Source organism: Fusarium graminearum, chromosome 1, assembly GCF_000240135.3.
Source record: "Fusarium graminearum PH-1 chromosome 1, whole genome shotgun sequence".
NCBI classification, from domain to species: Eukaryota; Fungi; Ascomycota; class Sordariomycetes; order Hypocreales; family Nectriaceae; genus Fusarium; species Fusarium graminearum.
The window spans coordinates 3,809,745-3,833,202 of NC_026474.1; the positions used below are offsets into that span (position 1 = coordinate 3,809,745).

Genomic DNA, 23,458 nt, shown 5'->3' on the forward strand with positions numbered 1-23,458 from the left:
AATTACTACAAAAGAGAAGGAGGTCAAGATTGGTTTATATGCTTTTATTTTTTGCATCTGGATATCCACAGGTTGGAATAGCTCAACCTTCGTTTGGAGAGCCTCATACAATTGTATATTCTAGAAAGTGTGCTTTTCACGAGGGCGTCTTCGGGGAAAGATATGACAGGCACCGGCTCCCTGGCGCATGATAGATAAATCTTTTATGCCGGTAATTGACTAATTGGGAGGTCACCTTTATAATACGATGTTCGTCTCCATCCATATGCATGCATCTCTGCCGTATATACCCGTTTATGCATTGACTTGTATTGATTGTACTTGCATTGTAATTTCGCGTTTATGTATCTATCTTTTTTAACCATCGATAGTACCGTTGGACCACTCCTTTCTCTTAACCCCCATCTCAACAGCTGCCATTCCCCAGTCCTCGCCGTGGTTGTGACCCTTGCCATCAACTCCAGCGCGGGCCTTTGCCTGGTCCTCGGTGAGTACGGTCAAGACACCAAGAATGACGGGCACACCGGTGTCAAGCTGCACGCGCATCAGGCCTTGGCAGGTTGACTCGGCAATGTACTCAAAGTGCATGGTCTCGCCCTTGATCAAAACGCCGACGGCAATGATGGCATCGAAAGCACCGGAGGGAGCAGAGAGCGAAGTGAGATCGGTGGTAGACGAAGCCAGAAGGTCGCCAGCTGAGGGTCCGCCAGTTGAGGTGCCCTGGATCTGGGAAGCAGAGAAGAGGCTGGAGTAAGGCAATTCGTCAGCAACTTGTTCTACGTACAGACGATAGAGAAGCTTACCGTTGGACGGCGATAGGCAGCTCCCAAGAGCCGGGGCAGGATTGAATGACAATGTTAGATTCCTTGACGCCGGCTGCCAGGAGCTTCTCCTTGGCTCCAGTAACAAGAGGATCAATGATTGTCGAGTTCCAGCGCGCGTGGACGATGCCGATGCGCAGACCGGAGCCGTCGTGATGCTGAGGAGAGGGGCCCTTGAGAGACATTATGGCGAGATGAAAGTCGTGATATGTTCAGGTAATGCGATAGAGTTGTAGCTTTCGGCAATTGAAGCAATGCTTTCGAAGGGGATCTAGCTAGCCAAAAGATAAATGGTTGAAGTTAGTTCCAAGGTAGAACAAAAGCCTGGGAAGTCCGGAGGAAGGACGCGGGGCTCGTAGCGGGGTTTCTAGGTCACGTCACAGGGGACATGTGCTAAGTTGAGGTTGGGACAAGATGCAGGGACTGATGGGGTACGTACCTGATCGCACTTTCCTATTTCTAAAGCTTTAAGCCTGTCCTTGCCCATTGACGATTGAGTATTGTGTTCTTTAGTACTGTCCACTAACTTGAGGAAGGAGACATCATGCGGACTTATGATCTCCTTCTTTGTGTGTGCGCAATTAATTTTGTAATGTAAACAAGATGAATCACTACCCGTTAGAATATCTCTCCTTCTTTCATCTTCTTCCATCGCTAATACATATTGCATTAATTCCTCCTCTTATACATCTCCACCAGCATTATCCACATGATCCATGACCCATGATCCGTGTTAGTCTCTCGGGCAACCAGATGCTGTGTCTCAATACAGCATAAACGGCACCGAAGCTCTTATTACACAATTCAAGAAATCTTCAAGAAATCTCTAACGCTATAATGTCAATATCTCAGCTACCGCCATCTTCGGCACATCGCCTGAGATCGTCACATCAGCTTCCAGATCCTCTTTCTGTTATCAAAGAGCTTGTTGACAACAGCATCGACTCGGGTGCCACTTCCATTGAGATCACAATTGCGCCAAACACTGTCGACAAGATACAAGTGCGAGATAATGGCAGCGGAATACAGATTGAAGACTTTCGATTTCTAGGATGCCGGTCTCATACAAGCAAAATCCGAAACTATGACGAACTTCATCAAAACGGCGGCAAAACACTAGGCTTTCGTGGCGAGGCCCTCGCCAGTGCAACTGAAACGGCGGCAATCAAGATCACAACTCGAACTGCACAAGATCCAATTGCATCACTTCTGATGTTAAAAGCAAAGACGGGCGGTATCAGCAAGAAACAGCCAGTATCTGGCACAATCGGAACTACTGTCCAAGCGACAAACTTGTTTGATAAATTCACCGTCCGCAAACAGAATGCTATTAAGACGAGCCGCAGGTCTCTGGTTGAGATCCAACGCCTCCTGGAAAGCTATGCGATAGCGATTCCCCATCTCAAGATCTCATTCAAAGTATCCAGTCCTTCAACCCAGTCATGGTCTTACTCTCCTTGCCCGCCATCGAGCACGCAAGAGGCCATCACTCAGATTTTTGGCCACACTCTTGCCGCTCAGCTTGTCGAGGTATCATCTGATTCAAACGTTGAATGTGGCTCAACAGGGGTGCAACTGGGAACTTTAAGAATCACGGCCCTTCTACCACGACCTGGCAGCGATGTTCAGGTCATAAAGGGTAAGGGGGCTTTCATCTCGGTTGACTCGCGGCCCATTTCATCTATAAGGAGCACTGGGAAAAAGCTGGTATCCGTTTTCAAGTCAAGCATCTCTAAAATATTTGGCTCGCCTGATAGTTCGCGGGCGCCTGCAAACCCCTTTCTACAAATCAGCATCCAATGTCCACCAGGCTCATACGACCCCAATGTGTCGCAGCTGAAGGACGAAGTGATGTTTGACAATGAGCCAGCGGTCATCAGTTGTTTTCAAGCTCTTTGCGACGCCATCTACGTTAAGAAGGTTCCAGGCAGTAAAGGGATGCAGAACAAAACTATGCCAGCAGAGAATACTCCTACACCCACAGCCGGAGCTTTGAAAGCCCCAAAAGCAAATGGAGGCGAGGGAAGATTTCAGAACAGGAATGGGCATGAAAGCTTATCATCCGACCATGATCTTATCGAACCCCTTAATGACGAGTTCGAAAGGTTACTCGTTGGAAATTCTGGCGCGTTTAGGAACAACGAGAGCACTATTCCTAGCGTTTTCACCCACTCTCCTTCGCCAAGCAAAACACGACACCAAATCAACAATGTGATCAGCGACACTAATCAAAGCGAAAAAATCCAGCAGATGATGAGGACGAAATTGTGCATCAATCTTTCACACAGGGACAGTGATTCCACCGACATTGACGGCACAGACGGGCTGGTTCCTGTCCAGGTAACACCCCGTCGGGCAGCTTCACCACCTAAAGAGCAATTGTATTCTCATTCTCGTCGTAGGACGATGACCCTAGGCCGGCGCTCAGAGGACATTGGTTCTTATTTTCGCCCTGTGCGAGACAAGCCGATCGTAATCGCAACAGACGAAACTGCCACACCTGAGAACACTCAACTCGGGAACAGTTTGGCGAGCCCTTGCGAGACTAATCGTCGTCCACTAAAGGAATTGACGCAGTCAGAGGTCAACACGTTTCAAGAGGATGAGGAGGAGGATTTCAGCGACGGTGAATCACTGATAGAGCTCCCTCCTACAGAGCTAGCTCTTGGACCTTCTCCTCGCACATCTCCACGCCGTATGGCCCCTCCTCGTATGCCGAACAGCCCCTTCCGACCACCCACAAGGCCGCAACAGTCCTCCAACCTTGATACAGGGCTGGAATTGTTGCCAAATCTACAAACTCCTCCGCCTTCGGACCCCAGACGTGTCGACAATTCAACTCGTCGTGATTCGCGACGTAACTCAGCCAACGTCTTCACTCGAGGCCAACGGCCATCTCAGAGTAGCATGGTGCCGTCACCAAACAGAACAGGCGACCAAGGACCGAGGCAAAGTCGTATCCATGTGGGAAGTGGACCGACTGTATCCTACAACAGACGTCGATCTGAACAAATTGGACGTGGAAACGGATTAGCCGGTCGCAGAAATGCCCCGACCAGTCGCGACAGCTCGGACGCACACCTCAAGGACTGGTTACACAACATTCACGCAAATTCCGAAGACCAGGAAGGTTAGCAACCTCCCGGTCAAGGACAACTCTTGTCCCAAGCCTACTCGCACCCTAGGCTATCTATCGAGGAGTCACAGGGTCAAATACCTCTTGATAAAGCTAGCGAACAACAGAATGATATCCACTGGTCCCACTCCATACAGGCGTTGCTGATGAGAACACCACCGCCACGAGAAGAGAGGTCCGGTAATGAAACTCAGAATGAGCATTACCAAGTGCTGGATCATAGTCAAGACTTGTGCAATGGAGACATCAACCCGAGGCCAGCCAAACGACAACGACATGACTCGAGCATCACAACTCCGACAGACGAAGAGCCAGACCCTAGACAACTTCTCATCAAAAGACAACGCATCCATACAGGAGGAGGACAGCTGAAACGCATTGCGTCGAAGAAGCTCCCGCTTGAAACAATTCCTCAAGCCGATCTCACTGTGAATCTATCCGCCAGTGCCAGTATTCAAATGAGCGCGCTCGTAAATGCGGCTCTTGAATTTATGGGATCAGGCCGAGCAGCTGAGCAGGACTCTGCCATACGGTTCGACAACATGGCAGAAGTTGACAAAGTAGACGAGCTGTTGAGGCATGCCACGGAATCATGGTTAAGCGGGGATTCATCAATCGAGGTGGAGTACATGCTGCGGTCTGGAGCGAAGGGCAAATCGAAAGCGTGACATTTGTTTCTAGCCAATGCCCAACAGTATATGCCTTGCTGTGGAAGCTTCATTATATTGATTGCTCAGTTTTATAATTAACAAGGGTCAGTGGGGAAAGGAAGACGAAGAAGGGCACTTGCTTGCGGAAATTGCTTGTACGACTGAACGACTAAGGAGATCAAAGATAGAAATGAAGCTACGTAGATAGTCAACTTAATAATGGAACTAAGGTTGAGGCTAATGATGTTCGAATCCAAGACAAAGCAACCCGATCCAGTTAGTTACATGCCGGGAGCCGCGGGGCCAATTCTGAAACATGGCTGGAGTATTCTCGACTAGAGGTATGCAACGCGTGCATACCTGCACAGTCCTATAGGGTATTTACATAGGAGTTGTTCAAAATGATGATGTGTGGCATGTGGAGAAAGTTGCGCCAGCGATGCGATTAGATATGTGACGTTTTACGAGAGACCAACGTCTCGGTCGAATGCTACAATACTTGTAAGCAAATAAGTATCATGAAGAACATTGCATGTCCAATGATACGGTCGAGGGGTTGCGAGACAAGCTACAATCGAACGTGTTGATCTCTGTACGCCAGCCGCGTGGCCTTTTAGGGATTTGGGCTTGAAGAGTGAGGCACTGTACTGTATAGCATGGTAGAGGGAAACAGGATACAAAGATACATGTCATGCCACGGTTGGGTTGGTGGCTGACTAGGTAGGTTTGGGTGTGATGCTGAGACCTTGCTAAGGCCTAAGAGGGTGTCGTTGATGATGAGATTCTGATCTGCTTTAGGGGACCACTGGAGATATCGTCTGTTGATGGAAACCCTGCGATAATGACATAACTGACATTTGTCTTTGTACGGGTTCCCAACGGCGTGGCTATAAACGTGTGAAATATTGACATGGGGATGATTCTGTAAGCTTAGAAATTGCTGGAAAGTGCCGGGGATATGGATGAATGGAGATGGAGTGGAGGGATGGCAACACAAGCATACTGCCTACCTATCTACTCACTGTACAAAGTATCCGTACTAAAACCAGATTTCTAGCAACCATTAGCAATACCGCTAAATCAGCGATGAGTAGATTGATGAAAAAGACTTGATACTCAGAGGAAAGTTGGGATACTGGAACAACTGCCGTAGACTACATACTGAACCTAGTCGTTCTGTAAGCATTTACTCTTATACCTACCCTAGTAAGTTAGTACTTGGGTATTTAGGTTCTGTCCATATATTTTAGTGAGTAGATTTGGTGAATAAGAAAACCTTTAGGTATGTTGGAGAGTTGAATGAGTGCAGTGCATGGGGATGGGATGATTGATGGATCCATGTTAGTAGGTTCTCAAAATAGCACCCCGGCTAGTCCGCCCACCTATAAACTTTGACACTAAGTCATGCCAACCCTGCCTGGGCTCGCCAAAATAAACGGTCAGCGCATGTGGATAGGGCCAATCCAATGTGAAGAAAAAGGGTCGCCACGATGAGAAGGGAATTGTCAATGCTCATATTCATCAGCTCCAGTTCCAGTGCCGGTTCTAGCTCAGGCTCGTATCTGCAATTGCTCCGCATGAGAAGACAGAAAAGACAGATAGGAGAGGAGTGAGCCGACTAGCACTGGAACAAACGCATGATATTTGGTTTAATGTTGTCATGACTCACATGTTTGCCTTGCCTGCTCAGATCTCGTGAATTCAGCTGGGTGGAGAGATGGCGATGGTTCTCGATGCGCCTCCTGTGTAGCAAGTAAGCAGACATGAGATGGCGTCCAATGGAACGTGTCGAGATAGGCAGTCAGGCGGCTGATATTAATAGAGCCCAGCGTTATATACAACGTTGTATGAGAATGTGAGAGAGAATAAAGGCACAATAAAAAGGTAACTTGATGGTAATATGCACTTCGTTCCATTGTGGCTGTGGCTGACCCAAGATGGACTCCTTGCATGCCCTGGCTCCTAAACGAGGATTGCAATCAAACCTATATTCTAATTTTTCTAATTTAGTCTAACTTGACTTTATTGATATATGAAAACTTCGGAGTGATGATGACCAATTTATGAGATACACATATATTGTGATGAAGAAATATCCCCATGGCATTCAAGAGGGGAAAAGAAAGGGTCAACAACGACTAACAAGATGTTTTATGATTTGGCGAACGGCCTTTGCCTGTTTTAGTAGCCCGTCGAAATGGAAACTCCATCTCGGGTTGAATCTAAGCCGCACGCCATGACGTTTTATACCAAACGTCACAAGCTAGCGCAGATTGGGATTGGAGGGGAATTTGTTTTACGAGAATTGCAGGAAACAAGTACCCGGTACTTGTAAAGCTCAGCTCACTCCAGCAACAACATGGCTCTGGATTAATGTGCTGTGGTGGCACAATCACGAGCCTATTAGCCGGGATAAGTAGAGTATCGGATCTCAAGTGCCTCATAAAGTCACCTGGCATGCCACAGTTAATCACAACTCTTATTACCTTGGTAGCACAATAATCACCCTTCTCCTGATAAGCATACATCCATGGCTCGATCCAAGATGACCTGAGATAAAGATAGGACTGTGGAGGCTCTTAGCGTCGACCCAGCCACAACACCCATCGACCCAGCTTCGTTAGCACCAAAAGCGACCCTTTTATTCATTCCACAAAATCTCACTCGAGGCCAGGTGTCGACATTTTTCTTTCTTTCGGTTTGGACTGAGCTTCCTGCTCGCTAAGGGGGAAATGCTAATACTCCGTTTCTTAATACCTTCATCAAGTTACCCGAGCAGCGGACTGATGAAAAAGAGGTGATACACGCAACACGTATAAAATAGCCCACTTATGCTGTAGATCTTTACAGGGGGATCGTCAACGCTTCCATCCATCATACAGGACCTCCCAGGTGATCAGTCCTGTTTTAAGGGGAGTCCTTACAGGCTGCTTCTAGCGTACTGCATCCGTATTACAGAGGAGGTTCCTTCCCCCGTGCTGGCCCGGCCTCGACTAGAAGTAGGTACCAGGTACTCCGACCCGATCAGGCAACACCCTTGTCATGGTGAAGGAGGATTGGTTCCCCGTCACATTTTCCCACTCGCTCCTGCTCCATCTCTTTCCTGGGCCCCCCAAAAAAGAAAACGAAACCCCATCGCAGCCCGTTCAGGATCAAGGCACGCACGCAGAACTGACACACGCGCAACAGCACAGCGCAGCACACAGCACAAGCACAAGCACACCACCTGGGGCTGGGCTGGCTGCTTGTTGGGTCCCTTTACCCTCTCTACCCTTTTTTGCTTTCTTTTTTTTCCCTTTGCTTAATTCGATCTCATTCTTTTTTTCCCATCTTCCATCAACCTGGATTAATTTCTCACTTTCGCTCACTCGCTCGCTCGTTCACGTTCACGTTCCATCCCATCCATCGCTCGATACCGTTTCGCTTCGCTTCTCCATCCTGTGTTTCAAGTAGTCTCTATCAGCATCCTTTTTACCTAGGTAGCTCTAGTAGCTTTCGCCATTTGATCTGATCCGTGGTCGTCTTAAACGTATCGTCGTCCACTGCCGTTTCGAGAATTGCATCCGTCGTTTGCTGGTTGGTCTCAAACCATCCGTCGGCTTACCCTTCCTCGACAACCAAGATGATCTCAGTCTGAGCCACCACGAACACCCCCGATCCGATCTAACTCGACTGCTCTCGCCCTGACAGCTTCAACCTTTCCCATCCGCCTTGGGCTACTAGTCCCTGTCGGCAACTCAATCTTGATTATCTCAACTTTATAGATAACATAAACTTGAAGCTATGCAGCCTGGTCTGGCCGGTCAACAACCCGTCGATTGTTGTTCTCGCACACCTTATCACGACCTCGCCCAAGGCTTGCCTGGGAGGCGACATGTGGCACGGCCATCGAAACGCCTATTCTCTGGCTCTGCGCCTGATGCTCTCGTCACTGTAGATTCATCTAATCACTCACATCAGCAGCGGCGACATTCCACAATTATGTCACAAGTTGCCCCTCGACACAGGGCATGGGTCCCTCGACATAGCACGATATCGCAATTCTCCAAAAGTATATTAGTTGCTCTTCTAATCGCACTGCACGCCGTATCGCCCGCCTATGCCGTGAGGATTCCTTTTACAAACTGCCTCAGCGACGCCTACCGTTTGCACGAACCGACAAGACTACAATGGGTCCCCCTATATGCCGATGCCGTATTCGATATCGAGAACGATAAACACAGTCTCCGTGTCATCGTGTGGGGTAATGTCACAGGTGCTCGAACGACGAGCCAACTGCCTGGACCTGATGATCCTTCCTGGAAAAACGACGATGACATCAATGGCAAAATCGCTGAGCTTCCCCAAAGCGGCTACCGGACTGCGACGACCTACTTCCCAAGGGTGAACTTCTTGACCTATGCTCCGTACAACCAAAGGTTTAATTTCTGTAATACTTCGTTGGTCAACGGTTCATGCCCCCTCGGTCCCTACTTTGGAGAGGTTGATTACAGGTATGTAGCTACACCACGCCGTGAGTTCATTCGTGGACAACAGACTAATAGAAAATCTACAGTGATGCGTACAAGTTGCCTTCTCTCAATATCACCTGGGACGCATACGCATCATATGCCTTTGCGTCCCTAGCACCAAGCATGTCCATCGTTGACGGAACTCGGGAGGCCCCGCAGATCGGGTGCGTTTCTATGGCCATAACTCCTGATCTTGGGGGTCTCTCGTGGCTGCTCAAGTTTCTGCCCATGATTGTGTTGCTCTTCACAGGTTTCGCAGTTTCTTTCTCAGCCATCTTCAGTCCCTGGGGCTCAACTGATGTCTTCCACTGGACCTCGAACTATGGACGCGATGTCGACTTGCTCCGCCTCGTTACCCCTGGGTTTGGCGATTGTCTTCAGTATATCCAGTTCATTGCACTGAGCGGCAGTCTTACGCTTGACTACCCTGGCTTCTATCAACCTATCGTCAGTCAGATGGCATGGTCGACACTGATGTTTAATGAAAGCTTCGTCGCCGATGCTCCTTCATGGCAAAGCGTCGTGGATGGCATCTATGTCACCAATGCTACCTACGGACTCCAGGAGCTTGGCCAGTTGGTTGGCATGGCAGAAAGCCGAGATATTTGGGCCGGCATGATGATTTGGCTATGCGTGTGCATCGCCTCAGTGACCGTGCTCGTCCAGGGAGGATTCGCAGTTCAGTGGCTATTTCGCAAGATCAACAACACACCTGAGGAAGACTTGCGCTCAAAGAACGTCCCCTTTTCCGTCGGTAATGCCGTCCGCATCGTCTTCAACTACTTTCTGTTCCCCGTTGTTGCCCTGTCATGCTTTCAGCTCGTCATTGCGGGTGACTCTCCGACTTACACAATTGCTCTGGCCGTCGTTACTCTAATCTTCCTCATCATTTTTGCCTCGTATCTCTTCTATCTCATCATCAGGACAAGACCGAAATCCGTCCTCTACGATGACTTACCCACTGTACTTTTGTATGGGCCTCTGTACAACACCTATTCTGACGAGGCTGCTGCATTCGCCCTTATTCCCGTTTTCTTGACGTTTCTCAGGGGCATTACTGTGGGTGCAGTTCAACCAAGCGGTATTGCTCAAGTTGTTTTGCTTGCCATTTGCGAGGTTATTCACATCCTCACAATCCACGCTTTCCGGCCATTCCAGCGCTCAACAGCGATGAACGCTTATCACACGCTTTTTGGCTCCCTTCGTCTCGTATCCATCTTACTAATGGTAGCATTTGTGCCGACACTTGATGTGTCTGAGGGGGATAAGGGTTGGATAGGATACATCATTTTGGGTCTTCACGGCACGGCTTTGATCTTTGGCTTCTTCCTCAACGCTCTGCAGACCATCATTGAGGTCACGGCTCGCATGCTCGGTGCGGGTGGAGATGACGCTCGAGGTCTCACCCGTGGAGGACTCACAAAGATCTTTGGTGCGCGACAGCTGTCTCGCCGCAACACACAGCATCGTAACACCGGCCCATCCCGAGCTAGCCAGCTGTCAACTGCCGCAATGTTGGACCTGGACGATGGTGGCAAGTCAGGATATGTCATGCCTAGCGGAAGGGTTCGTAGCGAGTCCGGTGCTAGTCTCGGTGGACTCATGAACCCTCGGCATAGAAGCAGCTCAGCCCTCGACAGCATCGACGTATACTCCGGCATGCCGCATGGCATCGACAGCAGCAGTTCATATATGCCTCACACGCCTGGAGAGAGGAGTACATTTTCTTTCTTGCCTTCGCCCAATGCTGCCCGTCATCATCCGACACAATCAATGGATGCCGCCGACCCCTACTATCGACCACCCAGAAGACGGCGCGAGGCAACGAATGGATCAATTCATTCGGAAGGACCTGGCGCCTCGAGTCCCCCAGATGTCAAACGAATGAGCCAGCCGGGAGCCCTGGGCGACCCTGCAGATATGGGTGCAGATATTTCTCGAGGACCGACACCGGCCCCCCCTCCTCCTGCTGGGTATTCTCAAGTCAGTATTCCTCCAAACCGACCTGACTATGCTACCCGTGAAGTGGACTTCTACTATGGTGTTCGTGGACCAGCCCTGAACTCCGATGGCCCGGGCCGGAAACTTGGAACTGGGCCTGCTGATCCCACGGGACCTGTGGCTACCGCTTCAGGATGGTTCCGAACTCTTCTTGGTGGTAAGACGAAGGAGAAGGGCAAGGGCTTCGAGGTTGTCAGAAGTTCACGGATGCCTCCAGCCATGATGGCCAGGAATGGTGGAGAGTCGCCCCCTGAGGGCATTCCTGTGGCTATGGGCGTGCTACGCAACGGACCTATCGACTCTGATGATGATGATGAGCCTCAGCCAAGGCGCTCACCTGGTCGCCAACCACAGAGTGCTCTTCTTGACGACAATGGCGATCCTCAGGACTCTGAACCAGACAGCCCTGTTTTGGAGCGGCCACAGCGAACCTTTAGTGTTGGCAGCGAGAGCGTCCCAAGAGAGCCGAGCAAATCTTTATCCAAGGCACCACATATCGCACTGCGCGAAGCTGAGGACGATGCCCCGGAAATCCCTCGCAAGAGCTCTAAGCGTGCGTCGGGCCACTTCGCAGGTAGCAGTGATCACAGTCACAGCCGGGCACCGTCCCTTAACCTGATGAATATGCCTGGCTCAACAATATCATTCGACTCACAGTGGCGAGATCACGATGCAGTAAGCCGCGTCTCGAGCCACCACCGAGCTACATTATCAGGATCCTCTCGGCTACCGTTCGAACGGACGAACTCCCAAAAGCGATTGTCGTCCAATTCATCCATAGAGTTCCCAGGGGAGTTCACACAAATTAACTTCGGCTCATCAATCGACGAGCGACCGGCCAGTTTTGGCATGGTGTCGCAACATGGTGTCAGCCGAGTTGACCCGTTACACCGTGACGTGGATCTGCTCGGCAGCTCTGCTGAGCTTGTCGAAGACCTCCCCATGAGGCCTCGCACTTGATCATGTCATATTGCTTGGTGTCACAACAAAACAAATGTTGTTATTTCCTAAACGCGATCGCCCGCCATGACATGCTCTCTCTACACAAACATCACTCACTACACCCTTTATGGGTTGCATCTTAATATCATTTTCTTTTTGTTTGGTTACCCTCAGGGTTAAACGCTATGTACACGATCTATAGATCAAGATCCACGGGGATCTTGCACACGAGCACACATGCTCTCACCTCTCTCTTTCTTTCATTTTTGGTTATGGATCATACACATTCAATCACAGCCGTAGAGACTTGCGGCGAAACACAAGCTACGAAAGTACAAGCGAAAGGACAGGCGTTTTACATGGATTTCGTGGCATCTTTGCTCTGACTGGGACCTGGTTTTCTTCTTTTCTTTGTATCTTTGGGATTTGTACTTTTTGAGAATGTCCATACTAGCGTTGGCGTAACAAAAAAGCTGTCCGAGGAGTGGATTTACACAAGGGGCGGTCGATATGGAAGCTCATTTATGCTATCTACTTCGTGATTTTGTAGTATATTACATTGGAAAATGAGTGTGGTTGGCATATATAATTTTTTAGGGGGGAAATATCTTGTCAAGGGTCTGGATATGCCCATCCTGAGACGATGGGACAAGAACCAGGGTTTACATTTGATAAAATCCTAATGAGAAGTTGTAATGATCCTTAACTGCAAAATGCGGTTTCTTCTTGACATGTGTATTTGTTTTACATATGTCTTCATGAAAGCAGGCGTTGTTACTGTCCCGTGCTTCTACTCTTTATCTTTAATAGCTAAACTGGTTTGCGGCCTGTCTACATCAAAGTCTCTCTATCTATACTAACTCAGTTCTTACAATCATCATTTCACTGTGATAAAACCAATACCTGATCGGGCCCTTCTCGCCGCTTCCTTGAGCTCTTGGTCCTCGACGTCTGTCCATTTGACGCTGAGGTCGTTCCAGTTCTTACCAGGGGTATTGTACTCCTTGCGCCACTGCGCGTGCACCTTCTGCAGGCGAGACATTTCGCGCGGGTCGCCTGAGCCGCTGTACAGCATGAAGGCCGTGCAGGGCGGCAAGGCATCATAGATGCGTTGAATGCGCTCTGTGAAACGGACCAACGCCTGCTCGAGATGGGATCTGTCTGAGAGTTCCTCGGACTCTTCGGGGGGACCGCCATCGCTGTTTGTGTTTTCGACACGGTTACGGTTCCACCAGCCTTGGAGGGCCTCAAGCTCACGCATTCTCGCCCAAACAAAGTCGACGCCGCCGCCACGGATTTCGAGGCCGTCCGGGTCTCCTTGCACGGCACGGATCACGTTGTTGGTCACATCCTCGTCGTTCTTGCAGCCAAGCTGATATGTCGCGCCGGCTCCTGCGCCCTTGGATGGGTCACCCCAATCAATAGCGGCGCTTGTCTTGCCCACTTCAAGGCCTCCTGCAGCGCCCCCTTGAGCCTTGTATGCAGTTCCAGCCCGTGCAAGACGACGGAACAGATTCTCTCCTTGGGAATCGGATGTGCCCCAGGTTTTTCCCTTTTCACATTTTTGCTTAACAAGATCGAGACATGTTTTGGCGTCCTCAATACTGTCATGGCCGTTTGCACCGCCTTTTTGAATTTCCTTGGATAGGTACTTTTGTGCGAGCCATTTCAAAGAAGACTTGAGAGGGGGCCCACGAGGATGAGGGTAGATAATGGAGGTGTCGATAATGAAGGGATGAGAGATGCGAAGAGCCTTGGTGTCTGACTCTAGAGAGTGTCCTATTAGGATTGTGCGGGGGGTCAACAACTCGAGGAGCCTCTGCTGGATATCATGTAGCGTGGTTGTAACAGGTGCGAGCATATCTTCTGTGATACCCGAAAATTGGGTGACATAGTCAATGATGGGCTTATCAGGCTTGACAAGCTCGTCAAGTACCACTTCGCCGACCCAATCGATTACGCTGATTCGTGTCAAGGAGAATTCGTTTTCCCCTGTCATGCACATCTCGCAATCCAGAGCCAAGACGTCTCGTCCGGCCGTAATACTACCCTTTTGAACTTCGTCCTTAGGGGGCTCTCCGTCTTCAAACTTATCTACATTGGTGATCACCCAGCCAGGAGGAAGGACGAACTTGTCTTTGGCGGCACCTTCTAGCATAGCTGGGTGGACCAGATAGCCATTGTCACTTAGGTCGTCGACGGTGCAAAGAAACTCGGTGATGGATGTCCTCTCATTCTTCCACCCTTGGGGCTCGAATGCTGGCTTGGGACCTTTCTTCTGTCCACTCTTTTCCTTAGGAGCAGGGGCGGTCAGAAAGGCAGCCAGCGGTGAATGCATCTTTCCATGACGGTCATCGCCTGGAGTCTTGACAGGCCACAAGTGTGTAAACATTTTTGCGAAAGGCTGCAGTGCTGTTGGTAAACGCTCTTCCTTCAACTCCCTGGGATAATAGTCGTCGGGCGATGTGGCAATAGTGTTGTTTCCCTTTGCAATATCGTTGTACGTGTCGAAGTCGACTGTGTGCTTGAACATAGCTTCCTCAACACCGGGTATCATGATAGCCACAATCTTTCGAAAGGCAGGACGGTGGGTAACGCCAACCCACTGGGGACCAGAACCGTCGGCGAAGATATAAGTTACCAGATCTCGTAGTTGGGCGATGTTGATCTTTGATTGGAGCCGCGCGTTGGGCGAGAAGGTAATCGTGGGATAATTCTTGCCTGGCTTGGGAATCTTCTTAAGCTTCTTTGAAGCTCGCGAAACGACCTGCCATTCTCCTTCGTCGTCATCTTCATGCGGCTTGGAGCGCTTGAGACTGCTATCGCTTTGTGTGGAAGTAGCAGTCTCGATTTTTGAGACTGCGGTTGTCACGGGTACACCCTCGTCGAACTTGTCTGGCTGCTGAACCACATCGTTGTGTTTGTTGGAGGAGGACTTTTCGGTGGTGTCGAGGACTGGGTCGGCTCCTAGGACGGTAAGGGTTTTGTCGACGAGTTGGGCGGGTTTTCTCTTTGATTTCTTACCCATGATGAGTTTGTGCGAGCGCAGAGAATGCGCCGCTAAAAATAAAGACGTAGAAAAATTTACGTCGTGATTTAACGAAGTTGCAAGGAAGTAAAATTCATTGACGATCAAAGTCAAGAACACAGAAAGCATTTGCCATGCGAAAAACTACGTACCTTTTGAGTTGCAGCCGTTTTTACCTTAGACTACGGAAAGTGGGGGAAATGGAAGTCTGGAAGCTCACTGAAAGATCGACCAATAGTACTAAGTGCTTGTATAATAGCCTGTAACAAATACCTGAGTTGGCAAGCTAATTACTTCATATTTCATAGATATTTGCTCGATAGATTTCAAAAAATGAAAGCTTTGTATCCATGGATATATTCTCTCACTGTCCAAAATCCATCTTGAGTACCTCCAATCCTAGGTTAACCAGGGCATCGACTTGCTTCACTACAGCGTATTCAAAGAAGGCCCTCGCTTGATCAGCTTCAGGATCCTTTCTCCAATCATTAATCAGTGATGACTCTTGCTCTCTTCCTGGGAGTTGGATTATCTCATCCAACATCTGCTTTGCAGTGACTGAGACCTCCCACTCTTGCACATAATCCTTGGGAACAGACTTGAGAATCATGATGAGCAACATCTGGCACAGTGACACTTGGTCGATATCCTGAAGTGTCTGCAGAGCCCTTTGGTTGAAGTCCCCCTTGATTGTTACCGCTTGAGAACTTCCAAGGGAGGCTGTGTCCGCTGCGGTGTTGGCCAGGAGTTTGGCAACGAGTAAAAGACCCTTGATGCGGACCGGGTGGTAAGGTAGGACATGTCGATAGGAGTCGCAGGAAGTTGTGATAAAGCATGCCGTTACCAAAGCATATACGAAATTACCTTCCTCGGCGTACAGGATCGATATCTCTGATAACAGTTGTGGGAGCGGCGATACCGCCCACATGTCTTTGGCGGCCAAGTCTTTACATCGGTGGTAGCGTTTCTGTAGAGATGCGCGGCGAGTTTCCAAAGAGCCAGCTGAATCTTTCTTGTCTAGAAGTTCGGAAAGCTCTTCACTCTGTCTTCTCGCCGTGGAGACTTTGTTCGGATCTGTTGCTCCAGGATGTCGACCAAGTTTGCCAACATCCGCGACAAGACTATGACGATTCATGTCGATGATAGGTGAGCCAGCGCATACTTGGTACACATTGAGGTCTTTTTCACACCTCAGACACATGCAGTCAAAGAAGTATGGTGCAAGTGCCAGTTTTCTATTTGACAGAGGGAACGTGTAATCTGGTCGTTTGTTAGTCAAGGCCAATCGATAAATCTGAGGCTTGAAGACACACCTGTGTAAGAGATTTCGATCTCATCGTCAATCTTGATCGGCTTCTCTGCTCTAAGTATAGCTCTCCTGCCAATAAACTGCACCATAGCATTTGGGATACAGGAGTGGTTCGCCATGGCAAGCTTTGTTCCTAGAAAGATTCCCACTTGGCCTAGATCGGTGTCGTATCTGTGAAAGGCGTTCGTCTGGATCTACGCAGGATTAGCGAATGGCAGTACACAGCTGTCAATCTTATACTTACTTTGCAGAGAATAGTCAGTGCCTTTTGAACATCCTCTTGACCTGTTCCCAGCCCAGCAAAGGCACTCGCACCCATCGCCATCATCTCCATATCCGCCCACTTCTCACTCTTCCGCCAAGACGCGGCGTTGCCCTCCAAATCCTCTATAGCATTGCCAATCTCTGGCTTAACCAGCGCTTGGACAACTGCACGTATAGGCGTTGGTAGTCCGGGGCGCCCTTGTTCGGTGACCTTGCGCAGAACTTTGCACTCTTTGGAGTGGACAGCCGTCCAGTTTGCCGCCTGACAAGCAGCATCACAGTAGGACACAGCATGGCATCTGGAACAGGCGCGCACTTCTGCTTGTTTAAAGCAATGGCTACATATGGTGTTTATGTGAGAAAGTGAGGGGATGAGAATCGTGGGTGTAAATGGGAGGATCACATCGCCTGGAGCAAAGGACTTGGTGGAGAAGATGCCGCGACCTTTACGATGAGATTTTACTCGGAAAGGTGCTGATTGATCCATTTAGACGGAAACGAATAATTGAAATAATTTCTTGGGCTGAACTGGGGTTTCGAGAAGTGATCGATGCGGATATTGATGCTGTAGAGTGTAAGTGGGATGATGCAAGGTTAAGTCTCTATGAAATTCTTTGCTTGCTGAGCCATTCATTGCTAACCCAGTCAGTGGGGGGAACAATTCACCCATAACATCCACCACCAATTTGAACCATAACATCACAAGACATGGAAGGTTTTAGATATTCTACCAAGAACAAAACAGGATTTCTATTATTTAAAACCCCGGGTACGTAAATATTCTACAATTCAGGTCGAGGCGGAACCTTGCCGCTCTTCCTCAATGCCGCAAGCCGGTCATGTAAGTCCCGGCTCCAGTGGCTGCTATCCCTCTTGTTCTCCTTCAAGATTCTCGCAACATGGTAATCCCAGCACCCCTCTTCGGTGCTTGTCTCAAATACTCGACACTTTGCATCGCTGGTTCGCTCTGTTCGGGGCCACTGACCAAGCTTGGCACCCATATCCTCGTCCAAAAACGTGTCGAGGACCAGCTGTCCAACTTTGCGCTGAGTCGTACCCCATTCGTTGCCTTCAGGCACAAGGACTTCGAGGAGAAGCTTCATGCCATCGTGCTTGAGGAAGTCTGCTCGGATGATGTCGCTCTTCATGAGACCGTTGATGGCCCCGACCTTGGCCTTCGCCGTGGAAGCTAGTGTCCTGGTGTCGATCGAGGATGGAACATGAGAAGGTACGAGAGATGAGTATAGAGACTCCTTGAGAGACTTGCCGTTGACAGGGCACTTGGCCTCCATCAGACCAGACCACTGCTTCGTGACCTCTTTTAGGGCCGCTGCGTTGTTTTGGAGAGAGGCCCCCAGAATAGCAGCTGCTTGGTGATCACGGGGTGTGACACCTGCGGGAGTGGTGGCCGTGGAATCACCCATCATACAGAACAGTGCCTTCAAGACTTCCGGGTCTTCTGTGACCTTGAGACCGTAGTAAATGTCATGAGACAGTTCCTCCATTCCTTCGAGCGCATCGTCAAGCTCACTGCCTTCGCCTGTCTCACCAGCCTTCAACATCTTCATGGCTGTGAAAAATGGCTTGCCGACAAATTCTTCGTCTTCGGGCTCCTTAATTTTGCCAATGGGCTCATAAGCCGGAGCACCTTTAGGAATCTGAGGATCCTCCTGCTGCTGCTGGTCTACGACGACAATTGCTTGATCGACAGGGAGCCCCTCAAGGGCAGGGTTCCCCTCATCAGGGACGTTGATCTTGGCCTCCTTCTTGCCGTTGGACATGTTCAGACGAACGTGGAGTCCATGAGGAAGTTCTTGGTCATCGTGAACAATTTGAAACTCATCTGTTGGTTGGAAGATTTTAGGGTAACAATCCTTGGGATTGTCTGTATGGCAGATGAGTTCTACGTCTGCGCTAGGAGAAGGTTCTGAAGGTGAAGATGCGAGTGTCGGTGCTGCGAAGACGCAGAGGACGATGCCCAAGACCAGGGCGACGATGAAGGACAATGATTTTGCCCTAGAAGGAGCCATGATGCGAATGTAAAGGAGAAATTGTCTCCTGAAGTTGCAAGGGCGAGGAGTGGTCTCGACTAGGGAGAGTTTGTCCGGGTCTAACTCTTGTTATTTGCAGGTATTGAAAGGGATTATTCTGTAGAAGGTGGTAGAAAATCCCAAGGGTAAAGTAAAAATGGAAGTGAGTGGGTATCAAGGGAATATAAGACAAGAAGCAAGGTTTAACAATGGAGAAGAAGTATAATGAAGGCAAATGAAGAGAGACAGACGATTCTATCTATTATATGTTGTCCAAGAACTTCAAGATATGAGTCAGTCGTGCAAAAGGACACTTCACTTGTTTGATCATGAAATCGAAGTCACTAGAAATGGCAACTTGTCAAGAATAGATGGATCCGCCAATTAGTCTACCAAGTTACTAAGGTAGTCTAGGCACTACTGAGTTGCAATGCTTGTGCCACTATAGAAAATAAAAGAGTTTTTGGCATTTTATGATTGGTTCAGAGTGTCAAGTTCGCTTAGTCATGTCTTTATAGGCGGTTGCCATACAAGCCGACCTCATGATGTGAAGTGTGAGAAAACATCAACTGTAATCATCTTGGCAAATCTTGATATGACTCTATACTGGCGACAAATTCGTTTGGAGCGCGATTATTGAATGTGTCTCACTAATACTAGGAATTCATACCAGCCTACCCTTTCCCACGAGGGCTAACCACCGTTGACGATGCTTTCAACGGCCAAAATGATGAGCCAACATAAGCTATTGAAACATGACCCGATAAACTTGGTTACAAGCAGAATGGCACATGTGACGTATGGAGCATAAGTCAAAGGGGCTGTCCTCACTACAAATAGCTCATTGTTGCAATCAGTTCTAGCAGGTGATTGTCTCAGGGCGGCCCACGACCCTGTAAATTCCTTGTAAAGGGTCTCGAGGAGGCTGAATGCGGTAGTTGAAGTAATCGAAATACTTAAATCACTCGTCATAAAGTCTTATGAGCTGCAAGGAGTGGGCGGCCTTGAAAGATATATAAGAGTCGCCGATATGGCAGACTCCTGAATGACAGGAAGCAGATATTCAAAGCAACCATTTTCAGTACTTTGTGATAGATCCGACCGTACATACATGTCAAGATGTTGTGTTCCAAGCTCTCTTACTCTCTAACCTTTTTCTTCTGGGCCATCGCCCTCGAAGCTGCACCAGCAATGGAACATCATCATCACCATCATCGCCACGGCAATCATCATCTTCAAAGCCTTCACGCCGAAAGAGCAGCACTTCTTCACCAAAAAAGATCGCATTCGCAATCTCATAATGGATTTCCCCAAATTATGATCGAAGAGTCGCAGCAACCGAGTGAGAGTCTACCAGCCCTGGTGGTACCTGACCAAGAACTGGATGGCCATTCCGTTGAGAGGTTGACAGTATAGACTGCATAGACAGTGGTAAGCAAATGATTTAATTTCGCCTGGCCATATTTATTGATTTAACGATAGCAAGATATGAGTATATGCAGGAGAACTGAGAGCTTGGGCATGACTGGGTAGAGCTGGCTCATCTAGCCTAGAGGAATTTGGATTGGATACTGGTCTATTTAATACTGGATAAGGGAGGGATCTGGCGCTGCGCGTCGGTGGTGGGATATCACTGGTTTCGTTCTATCTTGTAATGTTTCATTGACTTGTTATCATTTGTACAAAACATTTTATTTGTGTTATACCGACGCGCATCAAGATACACAGTGATGGTGACATGTTATACTATCTTATCTCCGTATAATCACCCTGATTGGCTCTGATGACCTACCTAAACCCTCCACTGGAATTGGGGGAGCTGTCGGCTCTCCCTTCAGTCTGATCTGTCCCTGGGGCTGGCAAGATTGGTCTCTTCTTTTGCTCTCCAACAAATCGCCCTCGGTTCAACGCCCCGGCTGACCGATACGATACCCTTTCCCACTGTCCTTTCTGTCCTTTTCATCCTTTCGACTGTCTTTTAAACCCACCAAACTCGATCAGAATCCGTCGCGCGACCTCAGGAGCTCTCCGTCAGACCAGACCAGAGCCTGCTCTTTAGCGCATCCACCCCTGGTCCTGTCCTGCGAACGATCTTCGTTCCCATCCCACCCGCGATGCCTTCTCCACGCCGAGTACGCCTACTGATCCTGGCGACAATCGGCACCTTCATCTTCATTCTCTTCTACACCTCTGGTTTTGACGGTCACCACGATGCTGAAACATCCACCGGCCAAGAATTCATCAAGAAGACCCAAAATGCCATGAGCGCAAACGAGATGCCTGCTCCCATCGTGGACTTTGCCACTGGCGAGAAGGCTGGATCAGCCCACAGCGACAAGGACGGAGACGGTGATATCGACGAGGAAGACAAAAAGATGGCCGAAGAGATGCAACAACGTCTCAAGGCTGCTGAGGCAGAAGCCAAGGGCAAGGCGAACGAGAAGGGTGGTCTGCGACCGGACCCCCCTAAGAAAGTCGTGGGCGTCGGAAGTTCTGCCGAGGGACAGAACAAGGACAAGATTGTCAAGCCGGCCGCTGGAGAGAAGGGCGCTGCTGCTGCTCCCGATGCTGCTGCCGCTGACAAGAAGCCCGTGACAGAGACAAGGACCAAGGAGGAACTCGAGGCTCGCGCAGAGCTTGATTCAATCCTCAAGAAGTCACCTGGTACGTCAAGAACAAGCAGCAAAGAACAAGCTAAGTTTACTAACCACCATGCAGTTATCATCTTCTCCAAAACCTATTGTCCCCACTCGAAACGAGCCAAGGCCATTTTGATTGAAAAGTACGCCATCACTCCCGAGCCGTACATTGTCGAACTCGACGTCCACCCTCAAGGCTCAGCCCTGCAAGACCAACTACTCGAGACGACTGGACGAAGGACTGTGCCTAATGTCATGGTCAACGGCGTGAGCTTGGGAGGCGCCGACGACATAACTGAGATGGATCACGCAGGCAATCTCGTAGGCAAGATTGTCGACCTCGGAAACAAGCGCGTAGAGGTTACGGCACGAACCAAGTAATTCAACACATACACAACGTATTCTTTTTCCTTTCTTTTCTTTATATGCTCCTTCAGGACCTATCTGGTCTTTGTCGAGCTTCTGTATGAGGATCTACTGCAGGGTTGGGTACGGACGGGCTGTCGTCCGGGTCTTTTGACAGCGCAATTGGAGTCTGGGCGCTTGGGAATTCCTTTTGTTATGTGCCGTTAAGAAGGGGCATAAGCTACTGGGTCTCCGGTTGACATGGCGAGAAGGTCGACGATGTTGATGTACACTATAGCTAAGCTAATGATTATCAGATATATATCCCTCTACACGCACAGACTGAACACTATAAATCTTGTGTCGCATATACTACGCTTGAAAGGTGAAATGGCGCTTTGGGCTCGATGTATACCATTCGATATTCAAAAGAGGCGCAACGCTCACGCGACAAGCCAAACCAAGAGGCAGTTAACAAATAAACCCGGCTGCTACCAGCCGAGGTAGTATTCGCAGCCAGTTGGCACATGATTCTTCTAATTGGTTAGGCACCAGAATGATATGATAGTATTATGACTCGAGTTGGGTAAATTCCCTCACAAAAGACTGTTTGACCTACTTCAGTTTCATCACAATTCACCATTACTGAACAACCAAGAACTTAATATAACAATGGAGTACAAAAATAATATAGACGGCAGTTTCTTCGTTGCCGAGTTGCTGGAATCAATCCTCTTGCACCTCGACATGAGGACGCTGCTTGTCTCTGCATCCCGTGTGTGTCGTTACTGAGCCACAACGATAGCAGACTCGCCGAAGATCCAGCAAGCGCTGTTCTTTCAGCCTGTGTCTTCAGCCGGGGCAGGACAACCTGAGTCATTTACACTCAACCCATTGCTAGTTGAGAAGTTTGGGAGGTGCTTTTTCGATATAGAAGGCAAGTACACATACAGTCGAAGAGCATACTCGTTTCTTCGACTACCCTGAGCTCCCGAGGGCGCGGTTGCAAAGCAGGGTCCGCTAGGAAGCTTGGCGTTGGAAAAGTCGAAATGTCTTGAGATTTTGACCAGGAGCAGTTCCAGTTGGGGACGGATGCTTGTATCCCAACCGCCGCCGCCATCTTTGGGATACGTGAGGTACGACGATGTTGATAGATGGTTCCGTGAAAGCCATAATACGCAAATCGAGCCAGGCTTTCCTCAGCAGGGCCTCACCATGGGGCAGTTGTACGACATGGTGCACAGCACGATTTGTGGCCGAGAAGACTATTCCGCCTGGTACCGGGTTAGCTGGGGCAAACCCCGTGATTCGTATCAGATCGAAGATCACAAGGAGGTCTTACAGCTTTTGAGGGAAACGAACGTGGTGGTTGCGTTTAGCAGAGAGAGACAGTACTACCCCGACTTTGATTGCGGGCCATGGGATATTGTCAGCGTGAGGGGGGCATTTAGAAGGGTTGTGGGTATGGCTATGATAGACGGCCACATCAAACATGAGGCTATCGGTGATGGGAGGGTTACATCGGGTTGGCAAGGCTCACAGGGCAGATAACAAGATATGACAAGGGGTAGGTGTCCTTGCGAGCCTCAAATACTACCTATTAAGAGAGCCAGAGTATTTCAGTGTTTTTATTATTATCCGACATATGATTGTGATGAGGTTGTCTGAATGCTCCAAGTCACTGACTGATGTTGGTCGAGATAAGTGGAACACATTAAATAAGGTTAATTGGAAAGCGGGCGCACCTGCTGTAGGTCTTGATAGCGCGGGGTTACCACTAAC

The 23,458-nt window shown here is 49.2% G+C and overlaps 8 protein-coding genes across 8 annotated transcripts; 4 read left to right on the forward strand and 4 right to left on the reverse strand.

Annotated features, from left to right (window-relative positions):
• Positions 1–53: 53 nt before the first annotated feature.
• On the reverse strand, positions 54–1,125 carry FGSG_01164 (6,7-dimethyl-8-ribityllumazine synthase). Its single transcript, XM_011318631.1, has 2 exons — positions 804–1,125; positions 54–745 (listed from the first exon to the last, which is right to left on the reverse strand). Exons 1-2 carry the CDS (start codon positions 1,004–1,006, stop codon positions 358–360), a joined length of 591 nt encoding a protein of 196 aa, XP_011316933.1. The 5' UTR covers positions 1,007–1,125; the 3' UTR covers positions 54–357.
• Positions 1,126–1,658: 533 nt separating this feature from the next.
• On the forward strand, positions 1,659–4,625 carry FGSG_01165 (uncharacterized protein; the record flags this gene model as incomplete). Its single annotated transcript, XM_011318632.1, has 2 exons — positions 1,659–3,951; positions 4,315–4,625. 2 exons carry the CDS (start codon positions 1,659–1,661, stop codon positions 4,623–4,625), a joined length of 2,604 nt encoding a protein of 867 aa, XP_011316934.1.
• A 3,765-nt stretch (positions 4,626–8,390) lies between these two features.
• On the forward strand, positions 8,391–12,079 carry FGSG_01166 (uncharacterized protein; the record flags this gene model as incomplete). The annotated part of the gene is made up of 2 exons (XM_011318633.1): positions 8,391–9,100; positions 9,163–12,079. 2 exons carry the CDS (start codon positions 8,391–8,393, stop codon positions 12,077–12,079), a joined length of 3,627 nt encoding a protein of 1,208 aa, XP_011316935.1.
• An 859-nt stretch (positions 12,080–12,938) lies between these two features.
• Positions 12,939–15,089, reverse strand: FGSG_01167 (uncharacterized protein; the record flags this gene model as incomplete). Its single annotated transcript, XM_011318634.1, has 1 exon — positions 12,939–15,089. One exon carries the CDS (start codon positions 15,087–15,089, stop codon positions 12,939–12,941), a length of 2,151 nt encoding a protein of 716 aa, XP_011316936.1.
• Positions 15,090–15,453: 364 nt separating this feature from the next.
• Positions 15,454–17,149, reverse strand: FGSG_01168 (uncharacterized protein; the record flags this gene model as incomplete). Its single annotated transcript, XM_011318635.1, has 3 exons — positions 16,639–17,149; positions 16,403–16,592; positions 15,454–16,349 (listed from the first exon to the last, which is right to left on the reverse strand). Exons 2-3 carry the CDS (start codon positions 16,515–16,517, stop codon positions 15,454–15,456), a joined length of 1,011 nt encoding a protein of 336 aa, XP_011316937.1. The 5' UTR covers positions 16,518–16,592; positions 16,639–17,149.
• A 277-nt stretch (positions 17,150–17,426) lies between these two features.
• Positions 17,427–18,692, reverse strand: FGSG_01169 (uncharacterized protein; the record flags this gene model as incomplete). Its single annotated transcript, XM_011318636.1, has 1 exon — positions 17,427–18,692. One exon carries the CDS (start codon positions 18,690–18,692, stop codon positions 17,445–17,447), a length of 1,248 nt encoding a protein of 415 aa, XP_011316938.1. The 3' UTR covers positions 17,427–17,444.
• A 2,114-nt stretch (positions 18,693–20,806) lies between these two features.
• On the forward strand, positions 20,807–21,712 carry FGSG_01170 (uncharacterized protein; the record flags this gene model as incomplete). The annotated part of the gene is made up of 2 exons (XM_011318637.1): positions 20,807–21,356; positions 21,411–21,712. The coding sequence occupies 2 exons, from the start codon at positions 20,807–20,809 to the stop codon at positions 21,710–21,712; spliced, it is 852 nt and encodes a 283-aa protein (XP_011316939.1).
• Positions 21,713–22,891: 1,179 nt separating this feature from the next.
• On the forward strand, positions 22,892–23,227 carry FGSG_11908 (uncharacterized protein; the record flags this gene model as incomplete). Its single annotated transcript, XM_011318638.1, has 1 exon — positions 22,892–23,227. The coding sequence occupies one exon, from the start codon at positions 22,892–22,894 to the stop codon at positions 23,225–23,227; it is 336 nt and encodes a 111-aa protein (XP_011316940.1).
• Between the last annotated feature and the right edge of the window lie 231 nt (positions 23,228–23,458).